Raw genomic sequence first — 20,605 nt, 5'->3', positions numbered from 1 at the left:
ATTTCAGTCCATAAGTCTATGAACGGAGAAACTTTGCCACCATTTTACTTCTAAAATTACAAGTACAAACTAAATACTTGTTCTCATGTGCCACTGAATCATACTTAGTCAATTTCCACCTGCAAACACTTCACGCAGACCTTCCTGGAACACTCCACACAAATAGGAACACCACGCTGTTGACATGGATACCTTGTTTTCCTCTTCAGGTGAGGAGGGCAAAAGGTGAATGTTTTTCGATTTTCAAATTCTTCTTTCGGTGTCTGAGGCTCATCTTGCAAGGTGAAGATATCTGTCTCACATAACACACTTTGCACAGAAGGCCCAGCTTTCCCCGCCATGGAGAAACAGTGGTATGCAATAAAAATGCGGCACGCAAAGACTATGGTACGTCTGTGAGACCTCTCAAGGCTAATAATTACGAAACAAAGAGCAGCAACAATGCAAGAATACTGGCACGTGTAGCTTGACAGCCAATAGGAAGGTACATGGAAGAGACCATTTGGCTTTGCAGGGGTGTGAGAAATATCTCAACACAAAAATAGTAGTGGTCTGAGAGGACGGTCGATAGTAGTTAAGGGTTAATTTGAATCCAACAATTACGTTGTTATTGTCATTGTTGCATTTCGAAATCTTTTCTGTCATCTTACTTTCTGTTTGTGCAAGTAGTTTCACTTTGTATTCACCTTCTCCTTTTTTACCATAATCCACAATACAATTTTATCCTGCCTATATATACTCAATAATACGTAACTCACTTCCAACCACAACCAAAAAAATTTTTTTACACTTTCAACACTACCGCTGCTATAAAATCCACCGTTCCCAGTTCACAAACAGTTCCTTTCACCTATTAAACAACCATTTCGGCTAGTTCTAACAACTTTCGCTTTATTTCCATTTTTCCCACATCACTGATCATTTTTAGCCGCTTCCCACAGGTTTTAACGTCATTATTTCTTTGTCATACAATTGTTAGCCTCATTTTCATAATCTGCCACCACAAAACCACTCCTTTTAATACATTTACACGCAGTTTTTTTCGAAATTTTCCCAAATTTCTCCACCCTTTAACGAGCGGGGGCGTGAGCGGGTGCGGGTGCGGGGGGCGGGTGCGGGGGGCGGGTGCGGGGGCGGGTGCGGGGGCGGGTGCGGGGGCGGGTGCGGGGGCGGGTGCGGGGGCGGGGGGCGGGTGCGGGGGCGGGGGGCGGGGGCGGGGGGCGGGTGCGGGGGGCGGGTGCGGGGGCGGGTGCGGGGGCGGGTGCGGGTCGGGGGCGGGTCGGGGGCGGGTCGGGGGCGGGTCGGGGGCGGGTCGGGGGCGGGTCGGGGGCGGGTCGGGGGCGGGTCGGGGGCGGGTCGGGGGCGGGTCGGGGGCGGGTCGGGGGCGGGTCGGGGGCGGGTCGGGGGTGGGTGCGGGGGTGGGTGCGGGGGTGGGTGCGGGGGTGGGTGCGGGGGTGGGTGCGGGGGTGGGTGCGGGGGTGGGTGCGGGGGTGGGTGCGGGGGTGGGTGCGGGGGTGGGTGCGGGGGTGGGTGCGGGGGTGGGTGGGTAGGTGGGTGTGGGTGGGTAGGCAGGTGGGTGTGGGTGGGTAGGGCAGGTGGGTGTGGGTGGGTAGGCAGGTGGGTGTGGGTGGGTGGGTGGGCAGGTGGGTGTGGGTGGGTGGGTGGGCAGGTGGGTGGATGGGTAGGTGGGTGGATGGGTAGGTGGGTAGGTGGGTGGGGTGGGTTGGGTAGGTAGGTGGGTGGGTGGGTGGGTGGGTAGGGTGGGTGGGTGGGTAGGTAGGTGGGTGGGTGGGTGGGTAGGTAGGTGGGTGGGTGGGTAGGTAGGTGGGTGGGTGGGTGGGGGGGGTGGGGGTGGGTGGGTGTGGGCGCGCGCGGCGCGAGCGAGTGTATACCTGCCCCCCCCCCCAAGTTAAGTCTTTCCGCTCCCGGGATTGGAATGACTCCTTACCCTCTCCCTGAAAAACCCACATGCTTTCCCTCTCCTTCCCTCTTTCCTGATGAAGCAACTGTGGGTTGCGAAAGCTTGAATTTTGTGTGTATGTTTGTGTGCCTATCAACATATCAACGCTTTCATTTGGTAAGTTACATCATCCTTGTTTTTCGATATATTTTTCCCACATGGAATGTTTCCCTCTATTATGAACTATATTCTGACGAATTTGGGGTACAATCTTTGTGGGCGTACCTTCCTCACTGACGAAGATCAAGTAAGTCACCTTAGATGTGTACTGCTGGCTACATTATGAGATTATACCATATTAATAACGTCTTATCACTACATGGAGCAGCAACTGCATCCATACCATAAACAATGTATGTAAGCAATGGAGCCAAATGATTTTGAACCCAGAGTTCGATCCTGTCAATGGATGACATGCTGTAACACAGAGATTGGCAGTTGTTGCTTTGAACATCTGTTATGAAACCAAAGCATTGCTATCAGTAGAACAACAATAAAAAAATTTATTAACCATTTCTGACCATTAGTTTCCTCTCACAAAGTCAGATTAGTATCCTCTACCATTTGTACAATTCTGATGCCAAAACTTTAGGGTACACTGTGTACATGAACTTTCATCAATGTGATGGCACCCGAAGAATCAAACATATTACAGTGGTAAAGCCTAAGGACCAATTCATGTGAACTGGAAGTGGTCACTACTTTTAGCATCCCTCAAATTAGATTCACATGTATGTGCTTAAAATAGTTAAAAAACACACACAAATTATTTACTGTCAGTTAGTAGAAAGTGTGAACTACAAAACGACATTGCCTGTATGAAACAAGGAAAAAGAAAATGGCAAAAGAAACAATTGTTTGCACATGAAATGGGATATTCATGCAAATGGTAACAGTGTGTAAACATACGCTGTATACTGATGTATCCATCAGTAGTTCTACTCTCTATGATATCTGGTAAGATAATTTTGTAATTTATTTTGTGTTTGCTAATGAATTTATAGTAGTAATATGTTGTGACTTGGCAAGACAGCCAAGCCACTAGGAGGAAGCCGAAAGGCACGCGTTTAAGATCACACAGGCCGGCGTGAGGTCTGGAACAGTTAAAGGAGTTGAGTCTAGTAAAAAAAGTACATAGCCTCTGGAATACTTAACTTTAATCCATAATTGGTGAACATCGGTCTGACGGTACATACATCACAAGATAAATAGCAAATGATAATGGCGCCTTGCTAGGTTGTAGCAAATGACTTAGCTGAAGGCTATGCTAACTATCGTCTCAGCAAATGAGAGTATAATTTGCCAGGGAACCATCGCTAGCAAAGTCGGCTGTACAACTGGGGCGAGTGCTAGGAAGTCTCTCTAGACCTGCCGTGTGGCGGCGCTCGGTCTGCAATCCCTGACAGTGGCGACACACGGGTCCGACGTATACTACCAGACCGCGGCCGATTTAAAGGCTACCACCTAGCAAATGTGGTGTCTGGCGGTGACACCACATAACAACTTAAAATCTAAACACTAAATACGTTTTTTATATGTATGCACACTGTGTGAGCAATGCAGCAATGTAGTGGGTGCAAAAAGCAGTTCTTCGTGCTGCATAAGGTAGTTTTTTGTTGCTGGATGAAATTTTCACCAGGTCAATGACTATGTATTGCAAGAATACACCAGAGGCAGCACTCTGTTTCTTTGTTCATTACTTTAACAACGTAAAAAATAAATGAAACCCCCTATATAATGAACTATATTTAGTTCTCGTTCATGACACACTCGGGTTAACGTATGTATAACGCACTGACTAAGTTTTAAGTACGTGGTATACATTGTATTCTGTGTTAATAACAGATCTGCATGAAGCTGTGTGATGGTTGACGTATTTAGTGTTCAGATTTCTGAAAGTAGACAGAATTCAGAACCTTTGTTTTCCTTGTGGAATCTAAATACATGGCAAAATAGAATTAAAGAGTCATTTTTCAAACCTTCATTTTCCCCCACTGAGATCTAAAACTGTGAAATTTGGCTCAAAGGCGCCTACAACTTTCTTCTAATTTAGTGCTAAAGCAAGGTGCCCTGTCACGTCAACCTCAGGCTTGGTGATACTTCAAACAGCAAGGAATCTGAACATGTGAGGAAAGATCGTTCACAGAATTTCATGTAAGTGTACGGGGCTAAAGATGTCACATTGGTGCCAAATTTTACCACAATTCTGCCCAATGTCACTTTGGACATGCCACACAATAGGAAGGTTGTCACGCCCTTGTTACCCATATCTCAACCATACTCTTGATGCCTCTGAGGTCAGAACCACAATACACAACACTGAAATCGCACAGTTTTCTTATGGGTGGCCGAGGAAAACATTTCTGACATACGAGGAGGTATTGAATAGAACTGGGGAGACGAGGAGTTTGTGACACAACTTGACACGAAGAAGGGACCGGTTGGTAGGACATGTTCTGAGGCATCATCAAGGGACCACCAATTTAGTACTGGAGGTAGGCGTGGAGGGCAAAAATCTTAGAGGGAGAGCGAGAGATGAATACACCAAGCAGATTCAGAAGGATGTAGGTTGCAGTAAGTACTGGGAGATGAAGAAGCTTGCACAGGATGGAGTAGCATGGAGAGCTGCATCAAACCAGTCTCAGGACTGAAGACAACAACAACAACTCAAAATCAACATCAAAAGGATTTAGGATGTGGCATAAAGGGTGTCTATGGACCCACCCATTCCCTTAGGGCATTCATTTACGCACATTTCGTGATCTAAATGCCAGTTTGCAGTGTGATGTGCAACATAACATTTTTGACAGTCTTGCCAATGCTCACACCATCCACATGATTCAAACCTCCTCTAAAGACATCATGGCCTGAAACCCCACTGAACATGATCTGACCCCTTTGGAGCATAGTGCAACTGCAATTTTCATTCTGGTATACAAGGCGGAACCACAAGTGACCATTCAAAACTATATGATGAAATTTTAATGGGATGTGAAGCAGCAAAGAGTGTGTATGCTTTTTCAGCCTTCTTATTTTGTCCCTCCTGTTGCGATATCACTGGTGGGGGGTGACCCTGACAGATGCATTAACAAAACAGCAAAGTGTCCCTGTAAAACCTGGAGTTCGGCAACCCCACTGTGCCATTTGCATGCACACTTTGTTGAGAACTTTAAAAATGTACCTTTACAGAGAGAACACTTGCCCGATTCTTAAGTGCCTGTGAGCAGGCAACCCCTTTGACACACTACAGAAGAGTAGCACTGCACTGCTGCTCTAGAGCCTGGTTGTAGGCATGTGGAATGTGAAGAATGTTTAAAGGGTTGCCTGCTTAGGAAAGTGCTCAGGTGGTACAGAAGGTGCTGACAAACTGAGGGGAGGGGGTCTTTAAGGGAATCTTTGCCATTTTATTCAAGCATGACCCCCCCCTCCCCACAGGGTGATCATGTCACAGATGGCTGCAACAAAACAGGAGGGTTAAAAAGGCATAAATACACTTTACTGCTTTGGATCATGTTCAGTTTTCATTGAATGGATTTGAACAGTCCCTAATTGTTCCAACCTGTACACCAGTGCAAAAATTGCAGCTCCACTCTCCTCCAAAGAGGTCAGGTCCCATCACATTCAGTGTGGTTGCAGTCCCACGATGTCATTAGTGCAGGGTTGAATCATCTGGTCAGTGTCAGCAGTATCAAAGACTGTCAAGAACATTGTACTGTTGCATGTCACTGCAAACTGTCATCCTGAGCGTTAATTGTGTGTGAATGAATGCCTGAACAATGGGATGGTTTCCCAGGTGCTCTACATGCTTCCTCAAGAGGCCTTTTCATGTCAATTGTGAGCAGCAGTGTGCCTGAAATGTTTTCCTCAGCTGCCATAAGAAAACTGTGCGATTTCAATGTGAGTCCCGCATTATCTCTGACACATCCACAATAGCACTGAGCACAACTGTGGTGAAATTTGGGATCAATATGACATCACCAACCCATCTCACATGAACTTCTGAGTTCTGACTTTTTTTTAAGTGACGACAGTTAGTCGTTTGAAGCAACACTGAGCCCACGGGTGATATTGCAGCACGCAATGCTTTTGCACCATTGCAGAAATAGGTTGTGGACACCATTGAGCCAAATGTGTGTAACAATGGGGAAAAATGACACAGTTTAAAAAAGTGACCCTCTAATTCTTGTGTGTAGTGTATTTAAAATGACAACCGCTGATATGAAGTAATGGGAAATAAAGCTATTGTGAATATTATGGAAAATGGAAGTTAATAGTATCTCCAGCTCTGATTCTGTAATATTAACTCAAAATTGTGGCAGATAGGTACTTTCTGAATGGATAAGACATATGTAATCCAACACTGAAAAGTATAAATACTATTACTGAAAGTGATCAGAGTGAAAACAAAATCTTTACAGTACAATATCTATCTATCTCATTAAAGAGTTTTTATAAATTCTGATTTCATGAGATTACTACAAAATATGTATTGTTTGTTTCATGTTCTCACATACGGGGACCGGAGCAACTCTGCCACAAATACTTTGTGGAGGCAACCTCCACACTGGTCAGAGCAACGGTGTTAGTCGACAGCCACCTGCTGGTAGAATATATTGCCATTTTGTTTAGAGGACATGCTTAACTTTTTTTTTAATTGCCAGAAATGAATACTTCAAACATGTCAGTCTGTATGCTGTACATCATAATGAGTGGTTGTCTGTTAGAAAGACTGTATACTGTGATTTTAATTGCCGGCTGGAGTGGCCGAGCGATTCTAGGCGCTACAGTCCTGAACCATGTGACCGCTACGGTTGCAGGTTCGAATCCTGCCTCGGGCATGGATGTGTGTGATGTCCTTAGGTTAGTTAGGTTTAAGTAGTTCTAAGTTCTAGGGGACTGATGGGCCTCAGAAGTTAAGTCCCATAGTGCTCAGAGCCATTTGAACCATTTTTTGTGATTTTAATTATGAAATACTTCAGTTATTTGCAGTTTCTGATTACTATGATTACTGTGGAAAGTGAAGATCAATATTTTGTTGGTGGAGTGTTCAGTTAAACTACGCTGGCTGAATAGTTCATTTGATAAACGATTACCCTGTCTTACTGGAAACTTGAAGGAAGGTTTAATGAAAAAGACATATTTTGTATAATTATGAAAAGTGAAGCAGCCAATGATAATACAATTTACCACTATTGGTAAATGAAATATAATCAACCTGAACAAGAATTACTAGTTTCAAAATATTACAGTTTTGTTAACTGACATATTTGAAAGCCATGAAAGTTACAGAAACACTTTAACGGATCTTTAGTGAGAGAAAATCACGATGAATTAGTAAACAGTAATGCAATCTTGTTGATAGTACAGACATGAAAATAAATAATACTCTCAGGTGTTTATTGTATGTCATCCAAAACACAAAGACTATCTTGAGTGTATGTGGGGGTGGGGGGGATGTGTGGGGGGGAGAGAGTGCGAGGCGGGGAGAGAGAGAGAGTGCGAGGCGGGGAGAGAGAGAGAGTGCGAGGCGGGGAGAGAGAGAGAGTGCGAGGCGGGGAGAGAGAGAGAGTGCGAGGCGGGGAGAGAGAGAGAGTGCGAGGCGGGGAGAGAGAGAGAGTGCGAGGCGGGGAGAGAGAGAGAGTGCGAGGCGGGGAGAGAGAGAGAGTGCGAGGCGGGGAGAGAGAGAGAGTGCGAGGGGAGGACAGAGCGTGGGGGGGGGGAGCGCGGGGATGGGGGGGAGAGCGTGAGAGCGGGTGGGGGGGAGAGCGGGGGGGGAGAGCGTGAGAGCGGGCGGGGGGGGAGAGCGGGCGGGGGGGGAGAGCGGGCGGGGGGGGGAGAGCGGGCGGGGGGGGAGAGCGGGCGGGGGGGGAGAGCGGGCGGGGGGGGGAGAGCGGGCGGGGGGGGGGGGAGAGCGGGCGGGGGGGGGGAGAGCGGGCGGGGGGGGGGGAGAGCGGGCGGGGGGGGGGGGAGAGCGGGCGGGGGGGGGAGAGCGGGCGGGGGGGAGAGCGGGCGGGGGGGGAGAGCGGGCGGGGGGGGAGAGCGGGCGAAGGGGGAGAGCGGGCGAAGGGGGAGAGCGGGCGAAGGGGGAGAGCGGGCGGGGGGGGAGAGCGGGCGGGGGGGGAGAGCGGGCGGGGGGGCGGAGAGCGGGCGGGGGGGGGAGAGCGGGCGGGGGGGGGGAGAGCGGGCGGGGGGGGGTGGGGAGAGCGGGCGGGGGGGGGTGGGGAGAGCGGGCGGGGGGGGGGGGAGAGCGGGCGGGGGGGAGGGAGAGCGGGCGGGGGGGGGGGGAGAGCGGGCGGGGGGGGGGGAGCGGGCGGGGGGGAGAGCGGGCGGGGGGGGAGAGCGGGCGGGGGGGGGGAGAGCGGGCGGGGGGGGAGAGCGGGCGGGGGGGGAGAGCGGGCGGGGGGGGAGAGCGGGCGGGGGGGGAGAGCGGGCGGGGGGGGAGAGCGGGCGGGGGGGGGGGGGGGGAGAGGGGGCGGGGGGGGGGGAGAGCGGGCGGGGGGGGGGAGAGCGGGCGGGGGGGGGAGAGCGGGCGGGGGGGGGGAGAGCGGGCGGGGGGGGGGGAGAGCGGGCGGGGGGGGGAGAGCGGGCGGGGGGGGGAGAGCGGGCGGGGGGGGGGAGAGCGGGCGGGGGGGGGGGGAGCGGGCGGGGGGGGAGAGCGGGCGGGGGGGGAGAGCGGGCGGGGGGGGAGAGCGGGCGGGGGGGGAGAGCGGGCGGGGGGGGAGAGCGGGCGGGGGGGGAGAGCGGGCGGGGGGGGAGAGCGGTCGGGGGGGGAGAGCGGGCGGGGGGGGGGGGAGCGGGCGGGGGGGAGAGCGGGCGGGGGGGGAGAGCGGGCGGGGGGGGAGAGCGGGGGGGGAGAGCGGGCGGGGGGGGGGAGAGCGGGCGGGGGGGGGGAGAGCGGGCGGGGGGGGGGGGAGAGCGGGCGGGGGGGGGAGAGCGGGCGGGGGGGGGGAGAGCGGGCGGGGGGGGGAGAGCGGGCGGGGGGGGGAGAGCGGGCGGGGGGGGGGGAGAGCGGGCGGGGGGGGAGAGCGGGCGGGGGGGGGAGAGCGGGCGGGGGGGGAGAGCGGGCGTGGGGGGGAGAGCGGGCGTGGGGGGGAGAGCGGGCGTGGGGGGGAGAGCGGGCGTGGGGGGGAGAGCGGGGGGGGGTGAGCGGGCGGGGGGGGGGAGAGCGGGCGGGGGGGGGGAGAGCGGGCGGGGGGGAGAGCGGGCGGGGGGGGAGAGCGGGCGGGGGGGGAGAGCGGGCGGGGGGGGAGAGCGGGCGGGGGGGGAGAGCGGGCGGGGGGGAGAGCGGGCGGGGGGGAGAGCGGGCGGGGGGGAGAGCGGGCGGGGGGGAGAGCGGGCGGGGGGGAGAGCGGGCGGGGGGGAGAGCGGGCGGGGGGGGAGAGCGGGCGGGGGGGGGAGAGCGGGCGGGGGGGGGAGAGCGGGCGGGGGGGGGAGAGCGGGCGGGGGGGGGAGAGCGGGCGGGGGGGGGAGAGCGGGCGGGGGGGGGAGAGCGGGCGGGGGGGGGGAGCGGGCGGGGGGGGGAGAGCGGGCGGGGGGGGGAGAGCGGGCGGGGGGGGGAGAGCGGGCGGGGGGGGAGAGCGGGCGGGGGGGGGGAGAGCGGGCGGGGGGGGGGGAGAGCGGGCGGGGGGGAGAGCGGGCGGCGGGCGGGGGGGGGAGAGCGGGCGGAGGGGGAGAGCGGGCGGGGGGGGGGGGTGAGCGGGCCGGGGGGGGGAGAGCGGGCGGGGGGGGGAGAGCGGGCGGGGGGGGAGAGCGGGCGGGGGGGGAGAGCGGGCGGGGGGGGAGAGCGGGCGGGGGGGAGAGCGGGCGGGGGGGGGAGAGCGGGGGGGGGGGGAGAGCGGGCGGGGGGGGTGAGCGGGCGGGGGGGGTGAGCGGGCGGGGGGGGAGAGCGGGCGGGGGGGGAGAGCGGGCGGGGGGGGAGAGCGGGCGGGGGGGGAGAGCGGGCGGGGGGGGAGAGCGGGCGGGGGGGGAGAGCGGGCGGGGGGGGAGAGCGGGCGGGGGGGGAGAGCGGGCGGGGGGGGAGAGCGGGCGGGGGGGAGAGCGGGCGGGGGGGAGAGCGGGCGGGGGGGGAGAGCGGGCGGGGGGGGAGAGCGGGCGGGGGGGAGAGCGGGCTGGGGGGGAGAGCGGGCGGGGGTGGAGAGCGGGCGGGGGGGGAGAGCGGGCGGGGGGGGAGAGCGGGCGGGGGGGGAGAGCGGGCGGGGGGGGAGAGCGGGCGGGGGGGGAGAGCGGGCGGGGGGGGAGAGCGGGCGGGAGAGCGGGGGGGGAGAGCGGGCGGGAGAGCGGGCGGGAGAGCGGGCGGGAGAGCGGGCGGGAGAGCGGGCGGGAGAGCGGGCGGGAGAGCGGGCGGGAGAGCGGGCGGGAGAGCGGGCGGGAGAGCGGGTGGTTGTACCTATAATATGGCTATATATATCACCAAGGCGGTCAAATCATCATACCATGGCAATGTCAAAGTCTGATGTGAGCATAAGAAATGAGACCTTAAAATTTCAGGTATTTGTCTTTTGAAACATTAAAAAACATGAATTTCATTTGTGTAGCCAACAAGGAGAAGTCCCCCGCAGGACCAACTTTTTGAAACTATCTATACGGTGATGTAGGATAAGATCCTAGGCATCCCACACTGTAGCCACTGGGCCCTTGTTTGCAAGCAATTGTTGAAAAATAAAAATAAATGAATTCAGATTTTTTGCGAACTATCTATACGGTGATGTAGGATAAGATCCTAGGCATCCCACACTGTAGCCACTGGGCCCTTGTTTGCAAGCAATTGTTGAAAAATAAAAATAAATGAATTCAGATTTTTTGCGATACTCAATAGCATTAAAATGGTTGTATAATATAGTCTGGTTGTGTGACTAAATGGATAGTATAATAGTTTCACCTTTATGACGTGTGTTCAAATCTCATCAGGTGCACAAACTTTATTTTTATATCTTTATCAAAATTACTTTGATCATTATTTTTATTTAATTAGATACGTGGACAAGGAAAAAAAAAAATTCCCGGATTTTTCCCGGTTGAAAACACGTTCTCCCGGATGAAAATGCACTTTTTCCATGTTAAATGACAGTATACTTTTCCTCGGTACTGTAAAACTTATCAATCCTTAGAATGTTTATGGTTTTCTACACAGACGTAGAATTTGCCGACACTTTAGAAAATGAAACGCAGGGGGGAAAAAAAAAACACGTTTTGGAAAGATCTTTGATGTGCAGCAAAATGTACACTGCATTTCTTCATTTTACCGAGGTATAAATTCAAATTCCACCAAACACAGCATGTTACTTTCTGAAGCAGTGAAATCGAGATTGTGACGCGCTTTTGTGAGTCAGCTCATGTCGCGTGATCTCATGTGATCTTAAGTAGCGCGAACACACAAAAAAAAGTTAATGGTTTAAATTAATATACATAGTTTTGCTAGAAGAAAAACAAACCTTTCACAAACAACACTGATCTCTAAGATTAATAAACTGCAAGAGAAGCTAAGCTTCCACATATAATGCTGATCATTTTGCGCGGGTTACGCTTTAAGATACATCACACAAATGTGCCAGTAAAATTTTTAATAACGACGTAAATGTCTGATCTTCTGGGCTCGAAATTCTTCTAGATGGTCATCCTCAAAGAGTTGATTTTTAAATGAGAGTCAAACGCTCTGATTTAAGAAATTCATCGTACGTTCTCGCACATAGTTCATCTTGCGTACAAGGAAATTTACTTTGAAAGTAACACTTTTCAAACCACCATTCGCAGTATTTTCCCGTGACCTGTTAGAAATTTGTTCGTTTCAGCAGTTGCTAAATAACAGGCGTCACTGCGCCCGCGCAGCTACGATGACACAGGAAGCCCGCATGTTCGTACGTGTAAAATATTAAAAGATCTTGCTCTATGTCATAAAAGAAACAAGGTATCAGAGGATACTTCAGCAGCATCGGAATTTCGTGAACCATACTAAAATGCATAATTTGGCTTAAAGTGAGCAATCGTATGTCCAGTTTCGGATGTAAATTTTCTCGAGTAGTCGTACTGTATTATCTCATGTTTGGTTATTTATTATGGCATAATGTCATAAGAGCTAGAAGATGGAAAACGTGCACTTGAAATGCAGCGAACAGTTGAAACTAGCAAACAGTGTGAAATTAAACCCTTCGTTCGAAATAAATTGACTGCCTCAGTGCAAAATATTAATAAAAGCCAAATCTCTTTAGCAAACTGACAAAAATAACTTAATTGTTCTGCAAGGTGATTAATGCTTGACTGTCAGAAAGGTGGAAATAAAACCTGAAACTAACAACATATTTTAGCCTTCCGTAATTATGCGAACGTATTTTAATTGATTTGGTAGCTCCCGGCCACATAAATCCGTTTTGTTTTCATTTAATGTGAGAGCAATAACCGAAAAGGAAACAGCAAAATCACTAAATGTAAACACAGGTCACGTGGAGACTACCCACCTCCCCACTACAACTCAGACTGCTCTGTGCATCAGCCCCGGATCTACGATATTTCCGAACCGGAGCAATTTAGATAGTGGCGCCCAGCGACACATCTGTAGCCAGAAGCGGGAAAAGGTACCACTCATAGGCGACTCAACTGCGCATGCGCAAGAGCACACCCGCAACTGCTCAAATAAATCAAATGTAAACAGCTGTCATGTCACGCTCATCGGAGGCAATTTGTTGTTAGGAAGCACTGCATGTTCTTCCTAAAGCCTTTGACATACTTTGGTTGGCAGACACTTGTATGAGCACTGTGTTTTGTTGTTGTACATGACCCATTTCCTTTGCAATTTATGTTTTATTTTCGTTATTTTTTCTCTCGTTCATGTTTCTTTGCTGCAGCATTATTCTGCAGAAGTGGGATACATTAATATTCTTCGTTAGAGTATTGGTTCTTACCAGTCAAAATCACAAAAATTTAACTGGTAACTAAAACAAGGGAAAGTTCCCGGAATTCTAAAAAATTCCTGGGTTTTTCCCGGTTTTCTCCCGGACGAAAAAATTCCCGGTTTTTTCCCGGATTCCGGGTCGTATACACCCTGTTATATCATTCTTATTTCAAACAGAATTTTTGTGAATATGAATTTAATTATATTTATTTATCATAATATTCAATTATTTGAATATTCCATTCTATCAGTTAAAAAAAGAAGAAATCTATTTATATTTGTGATATGGCATGAAAAATGTATTTTTGTTACCAGATGTGCAATTTTTTTTGCACAGTGAACATTTAAAACATACCTCAATGCTTATTACATTATGGACAAAACAATGCAAATGAAAACTTCAATGAAAGATGGGTTCATAAGTAAAATGAAATTCAAGCAAAATGAGAAATACATATAATGAAAGCAATAATGCAGACGGATAAACAAATAAATAAATCTAAATAAATACATAACATTTTAATTAAAAACACATGAACAAAGATTCAAAGAGAAAGAATGATAGGCAGAAAAATGGGACCGATCAAAGAAGTGATACTATGATTAAAATTATGTGACAAAGTAATGGAATTAAAAAATTACATTTAAATCAACTAACTGAATGAAAATGATGATCAAAGTCATTTCGATATAAGGGAAAGAAACCTGAGGAGATCTGAATCCCCAACCTTCTACACATGAAGCTGTTATTCTATCCCATTACACAGATAATGAAACTTTTTAATGCTATTGAGCACCACACAAAAGTCAATTACTTGCAAATGAGGGCCTGCCAGGATAAATAGCTGCAATATGTCATACTTGGGATCTTAATTTACATCACCGTACAGAGTGTTTCAAAAAGTCTATCACACCGTTGAGGATCTCTCCCTGTCAGTACTATCTTACAGGCAGTAAAATTTGCTAACACACACTACCAATTCACTGTATTATTGATTAGGTTTACAGAATTAGACGATTTTCCAGGTCCTATGTAATAGGACCTGAAGGCATTAGCCTGGTCAGATTAAATGAAGTAACAACTAACTAAATTTCGTCTGAACAGGCCTTGCAAAGCCCAATGGCTGACTGGCCGCCCTATCATCCTCAGCCCATGGGCATCATTGGATGCAGATACAGAGGGGCATGGGGTCAGCACACCGCTCTCCCGGCCATGTCAGTTTAAGAGACCAGAGCTGCTACTTCTTAATCAAGTAGCTCCTCAGTTTGCTTCACAAGGGCTGAGTGCATCCCGCTTGCCAACAGCGAACAGCGCTCGGTAGACCGGATGGTCACCCATCACAAAGTTAGCCCAGCATGACAACGCTTAACTTTGGTGATCTGACGGGAATCCGTGTTACCACTGCGGCAAGACCATTGGAAAAATGAAATAATAAATAAATAAAATTGAAATGTATGAAAAGATTTAGTTTTTTATTATTACTTTCTCCTTGTAACAAAAGTAACTTTTTCCATGAAGTTATTTTACATCACTTGAATGTTCCAAATATCTCAATTCTTTTAGGACACAACAAAAAAATGACCTATATGGAAAAATTTCGCTTATGCATTTTCCCTGAAGAATGCTGCACAAGATACTGACTTACACAGAGACAATGAGTAAGTGCAAAATACTAGACAAAATAACAATATAAGGAAAGGGACTATAGACTGCAGGCCTAGCGGCGGAAGGTGGGGAGTGGAGGATGGGGGCAAATAAAAAGAAAGGGTAGCAGAAAAGGCGGGGGAGCAGAAAAGGAGAAAGGATGTACAGGTACATTGGCAGAGAGCAGCACACAACAAGGATGTGGGAATGTGAGAGGGAAGACGGTGATGGGGCAAGGGGGCAGAAATTGTTGGGTGGAAGGTGTGGAGGCAGTAGGTTACTGTAGGTTGAGTCTGGTATAATTTTGGAAGTGGAGAATGTACTGTAAGGGTAACTATCATCTGTGCAGTTCAGGAAGACCGGGAGTTGAGGGTAGGATCCACGTCACATGGATTGTGAAGCAGCCACTAAAATCAAGCATGTTATGTTCTGCGGCTTGATGTGCAACAGTGTGGTCAACTTTGTTTCTGGCCACAGTTTGACGGCGGCAGTTCATTCTGATGGGAAGCTGTTTGGTAGTCATACCAATCTAAAAAGCTGTGCAATGGTTGCAGTAGAGATGGTAAACAACATAGCTGCTTTCACAGGTGGCCAGGCCTTTGATGGGGTACGACAAGCCTGTGACAGGACTGGAATAGGAAGTGCTGGGTGGGTGGATTGGACAGGTCTTGCACCTAGGTTGATCATCCCTGTGGGAAGGGGTTGGAATTGGGAGTGGCACAGGAATGGACTAGGATGTTGTGGAGGTTGGGTGTGTGATGGAACGCTACTTTAGGAGTGATGGGAAGGATCTTGGGTAGGATGTTCCTCACTTCAGGGCATGATGATAGATAATCAAAGCCCTGACAAAGGATGTGGTTCAGTCATTCCAATCCAAGACAGTACTGGGTGACAAAGGAGTCACACTTCTGTAGCTGGCTCATGGGGGCTGGTGGGAGGATTGGGGAGGGGGGGGGGGGGAATAGGTCTGATGAGTAGTACCTGTCTGTGAAGGACATGGTTAGATCTTCAATATATTGGGAAAGGGGATTCTTGTCACTGTAGATACACCATCCCTGGGTAGCAAGGCTGTCAGGAGGGAGTGACATTTTGATGTGGAATGTATGGCAGCTGCCAAAATGTAGGTTCTACTGGTAGTTGGTGGGTTTAATGTGGACAGAGTTGTGGATGCAGTCACCAGAGAGTAGGAGATCACAATCTAGGAAAGTGGCATGCTGGGTTGAGGAGGACCAGGTGAAGTGGATGGGAGAGAAGGTGTTGTTGTTGTTGTTGTTGTTAAGGAATGAGGATAGGGTCTCTTATCCTGAAGTCCAGATCACGAAGATACCATCAATGAACCTGAACCAGGTCAGGGGTTTAGCATTCTGGGAGACTAGGAAGGGTTCCTCTTGATGGCCCACAAACAGGCTGGCATAGGGGGGTGACATGCGAGTGCCCATTGCTGTGCCATGGATTTGTTTGTATAGTTTCCTTTCAAAGGAGAAGTAGTTATAAGTTAGGATAAAGTTAGTTAGGTGAATGAGAAATGAGGTAGTGTGTTTGGAGTCTGAAGGACATTGGGAGAGGTGGTGTTCAATTGCGTAAAGACCATGGGCACGAGGGATGTTGGCATATAGGGAAGTGGCATCAACAGTGACCAGTAGGGAACAAGGAAGAAAAGGGAGTGGGGATAGTGGATAGTCGTTGAAGGAAGGAGTTTGTATCTTTGATGTGGGAGGCTAGATTACAAGCAATTGGTTGGAGGTGGTGGTGGTCAATGAAGGCTGAAACCCTTTCTGTGGAGGTACAATAACGAGCTACAATGGGGCATCCAGGGTTGTTGGGTTTGTGAATTTTGGGGAGCATGTAGAAAGTGGGGTATGGATGGAATGACTGGCAGAGTTTACAGCTGGGGAAAATCATACAATTGACGGAGGCCTTCTGCCTGGCAGTCACTGTGTACTCAACACAGCAGTGGTGGAACCTTTGTCAGCAGGGATGATTAGGTCCGAATCTGTTTTGAGACAGTGTATGGCTGTTCTTTCCTCTGCTGAAAGGGTGGGATTCTTAGAAAGGGAACTAGGGAAGGGTGGTGAGGCCATGTTGAGGGTAAGGAATTCCTGGAAGGTGATCGGAGTGTGGTTAGGTGGGAGTGGAGGAGGATTATAATTGGATGGTGATACGAACTAGGAGAGGCAGGATTCAGTGTTGGAATTTGGTCAGCTTTGGTTGAAATTTCGACTGCTGGGATCGGGAGAAGGGGAGAAGGTCTCCAACACATCCAGCATGGTTAAATTTGGAAGTAGGGCTAAAGGTGAGGCTTTGGACAGGACTAAAATTTCTGTGGGGCTAAGAATTTTGGTGGAAAGGTTAACAAAAATATTCTAGGGTTGTTTGGGCTCTGGATTTGAAGTGTTGGTAGGGAGTTTTAGAGGATGTGGTGAGTAGAAATGGTCCACTAGGCAGGGTCTGATGGCTATAAGGGTGATGATCAGGGAGGAGCACTATGAGTACGATAGGGGTTGGACAGTGGTGACCCAAGACGGCAGTAGGACATCAGCAGGTTGGATAATTTATAGAGGTGCTGTCTGGAATGTTCTTCCAGGTGCTGGAGAGCAAGGGATTTAATTTCAGAAATGTGACGTATGTGGTAGCGATTGTACAGCAGCAGTATATTGCGGAGCGAGCAGAGGTGGCTCTGGGATGCCTGTGCAATGGAAACGAGCTTTTGCAATACCAGGTTTGTGAGGGACAGTGACTGGCAGAATCTGAAAAGGTGGAAGCCACTGTGAAAGGAGGGGTGGGACCCACACAAAGGAAGTTTTATGTTTAGACCATTAGGGGAGGAGAGTCCATGGTTTAGGTAGCATTTAAGGACTATGATGTGGGACTGGGTTTTAGTCAAGGAAAGGGATACTTTTCTGAACTGGTGCAGAAGCATACAGCAGTGGTCCACTGTGGCAGGGATGGCATTGGAAAAATATGAAATGATGTACAAAATGGATAAAAGAGCACTGAGTGATTGGGAGCAGCTGGATAACAGAAAAAGGTCAGTAAAATTGCATAACAGGTGTGCAAAGACACACACAGATTGGGGGGGGGGGGGGGGGAGGAAAATAATTTATATAGATGTGGGAGTTCATGTGGTACAGGTATGTGAGGAAAATAAAATGTGAAAATACATGAGGATGAAGGAGGTAGTAGTATGATCAATGTGAATAATTATAATTATCGGTGGGACGAATTTGGGGCATGAGATGCTGCACCAACAATCTGAGTGGTCACACAGCTATTTGTGGTGTTTGGACAAGATCATTGACACAGTGTGGCTCTGAAGTCAGCACATGTGCAGTTTGTAAGGTGATGAAAATATACATGAAGGAAGAGAAAGAACGCACAATGAGAAGAGTGGTGCTTTACACGTAGTAACAAAGGAAAATAACACAAGGTTGTGGGATGGAAGAAAAGCTGTTAGGCAAAATCAAACAATGGAAATTCCACGTTGGAATACCAACAATGTAAGGAATAGGACAGATTGCTACTCATCTTACAGAGGACCTGCTGAGTTGCAGACAGGCATAACAGAAAGACTGTTGTTACACATGCAGGTATCAGCTAAAGCCTTCCTCAGCAAAGGGAACATACTCACATTCACAGAAACACACCTAATGCACATTCGGCTGCCACTGCTGGCAGCTCCAACCAGGATGAGACTGTCACATGAATAGTAATCCGGAGAGGGATGGGCAAGGGAGAGGAATAGCTTGGTATGGCTGTGTGGAGAGAAGAGTACTCTTTGACAGGGTGTGCAGGGATTACAGACGCCAGGTGCAGGGGGAGGGAGGGGGGGGGGGGGGGGGAGGAACAGTTACTGCATGTGCAAGTCTACCAATTTGAAGAAAATCTTCAGACTAGTTCTAAAGGCAGCAAACCAACCTGAGTGGTTTGTGGCCACTGTATAAACACCTTACCGCTACTAACAGAAGTAGTCAGAAGTTAACGTGTATATAAAGAGAATACCAGGAAAAGATTTACTTGTCTGTGCAATTACAATGTCGTGAGGAAAAGTGACACTTAACTCACTGCTACACAACCTTGTGCAAGAAAGGTACACATTATGCAGAAACAAAAATGTTCATTTGTTTACCTACACATCAACTCTGTTTCTGAACTTAGCTTTGGGCAAAATTTGTAACATTATACTTACTGCACAATCTTACAGTAAGTCATGTGTCCTAATGTATGACTAGATTATTTACGAACACAGTTAACTTTTTTAAGTGTATGTTAACCAATCTGTTTTAAAACATACAAGTTGTTAAATGAACATGTAAATAAATTTTATGTCCAAACAACAAATTTACTGAAAAAGATCTATATAAACAGCCTTACACAAAATTACTTTTGTTGAAAAAATGTTACATTTCATGAAATTGGAATATTCTTCTGCAAGTTGAATTTACAAAAATTAAGCTGAATGATTTATTAATAACTGCAGTTAACACAAAATAAACAGCCCTGTCTCTGAAAATGTGTATTTCATGAAACAGGTAGCAAATCCACTTTAAAAATGTTCACTGTCTGGAACTGGTCCAAAACAAATACAAGGCGAATGAAATCTAAACTGTCAACACATTTGTAATAAACAAATAACTATCAAATGTGTCCATTATTTTGTTCATCACTTAAATTTCAGACCAGGAAATTTTGTCCACTTGCCTTCTCCTCTACACAACTTCACATCATCTTTTGAAATCCTTCTGATAGATTAAAATGACAAGTGATCATAACCTACAACAAATGATATGATAAATGAAACTCACCGAGAGTTCTTGGACGCCATAGCCACACATTATGTTAATAAGCCCACTCTGAAATAAACATAAAACAAAATCCTATTAGTCTTAATGTTATAATTAATATACTAAAATATGCAAGCAAAATTTCTAGACAATGAAATAAGATCCCTACAAAAGATGTTAGTTTACTTTTAACCTGATAGCTATCACAAAATTTCTCCTTTGTGCCACATAACACTGTAATTTTATTTTATTAAATTGCCTTTTTTTGGGAAGAAGTGATTTCAGTTTAAATATCTAATCCACATGCTTAAACTAAAATATGTGAATTCTGCTTTTAGCATGCAACAAAGGGGACATTTAGTATCATTTTCATCTGTGTCACAAATATGAAGAGAAATTTCATTTTTATGGCACTGATTATTGGAGGAAGGACAGCACAATCAAAACTGAAGGGTGGAAATTTAAATTACTGTTACTTTTAATTTTTTGGGAAGTATTGTAAACACACAATTTTTACCCACGTCCTTCCTTCCAAAGGGGAAATTCCGGCAAGCAGCTGATCATAGAATAGCATAAAGAAATTAACTCCAATCGAGTTGAACTCTGAAATCGTTTTGTATAAAGAAAGATCACACATTAATTTTACTGTGATATGGAATCAACTTTGACTAGCAAAATTTTGTGCATCAAATCAAGTTCAGTTGCAGTGGTCAGTTCATAATTTAGTGGCATTACAAAATGGATTTCATTTTGCACAAATAAAAATAGAAAATAAGTTGTGCCATGTTCAAACACCTTAACTGTATTTCAGTTTGGCCATACTCCCCATTAATGCTGCCTGTGACCTCTCTAACATTGAGATTTATCTACAGGATCACAGGGGCGAAAGAGGTGGTGACAGCAACAGAATTGGAATCTGTAATGCAAGCAAACAGAAAGTCATCACTTACTGAAAGAACACCCGACACGGATAGACTGTGTGTTTACTCGGCTGTGTCTAAGCGGAAGGGACCATGGTCTATCAGCCAAAGGACTACCTTTGTGTATGCCTGGCACAAACACACTGGACACTTATGGAATGCCAATAAGCTGGATGCATAGAAACTGTGTCATTAACGTGCTGGACATTCAGTTCATTCAGGTACTGTGTACTTATGGTTATGTCACCATTTCACATTTCATAAGCTACATGAGCTGTAGAGATTCAACACTTCTGTGTACATTTATTACAGAGGCATTTGCCAATTTAAATTGTTCAGTGTTATCCGCTTTCTGTATGTCTTTCAGACATTTCATTTAAACATGTACAGTCTTTGCTTGGTTATTCCTTAGTT

The 20,605-nt window shown here is 48.2% G+C and overlaps 1 protein-coding gene across 1 annotated transcript in view; it reads right to left on the bottom strand.

Moving 5' to 3' along the window:
* LOC124787787 (tetraspanin-33-like) overlaps nt 1-20,605 on the bottom strand; it is a 75,362-nt gene that overhangs the window by 12,271 nt on the left and 42,486 nt on the right. The window contains exon 5 of the mRNA XM_047254690.1: nt 19,293-19,340. Coding sequence (XP_047110646.1) covers nt 19,293-19,340 — 48 coding nt within the window. The remainder of the gene's footprint in view (nt 1-19,292; nt 19,341-20,605) is intronic.

This window comes from Schistocerca piceifrons, chromosome 3 (assembly GCF_021461385.2).
Source record: "Schistocerca piceifrons isolate TAMUIC-IGC-003096 chromosome 3, iqSchPice1.1, whole genome shotgun sequence".
NCBI classification, from domain to species: Eukaryota; Metazoa; Arthropoda; class Insecta; order Orthoptera; family Acrididae; genus Schistocerca; species Schistocerca piceifrons.
Note: the sequence above shows the minus strand (reverse complement) of the source record. Positions and strands in the feature narration are given on the sequence as shown.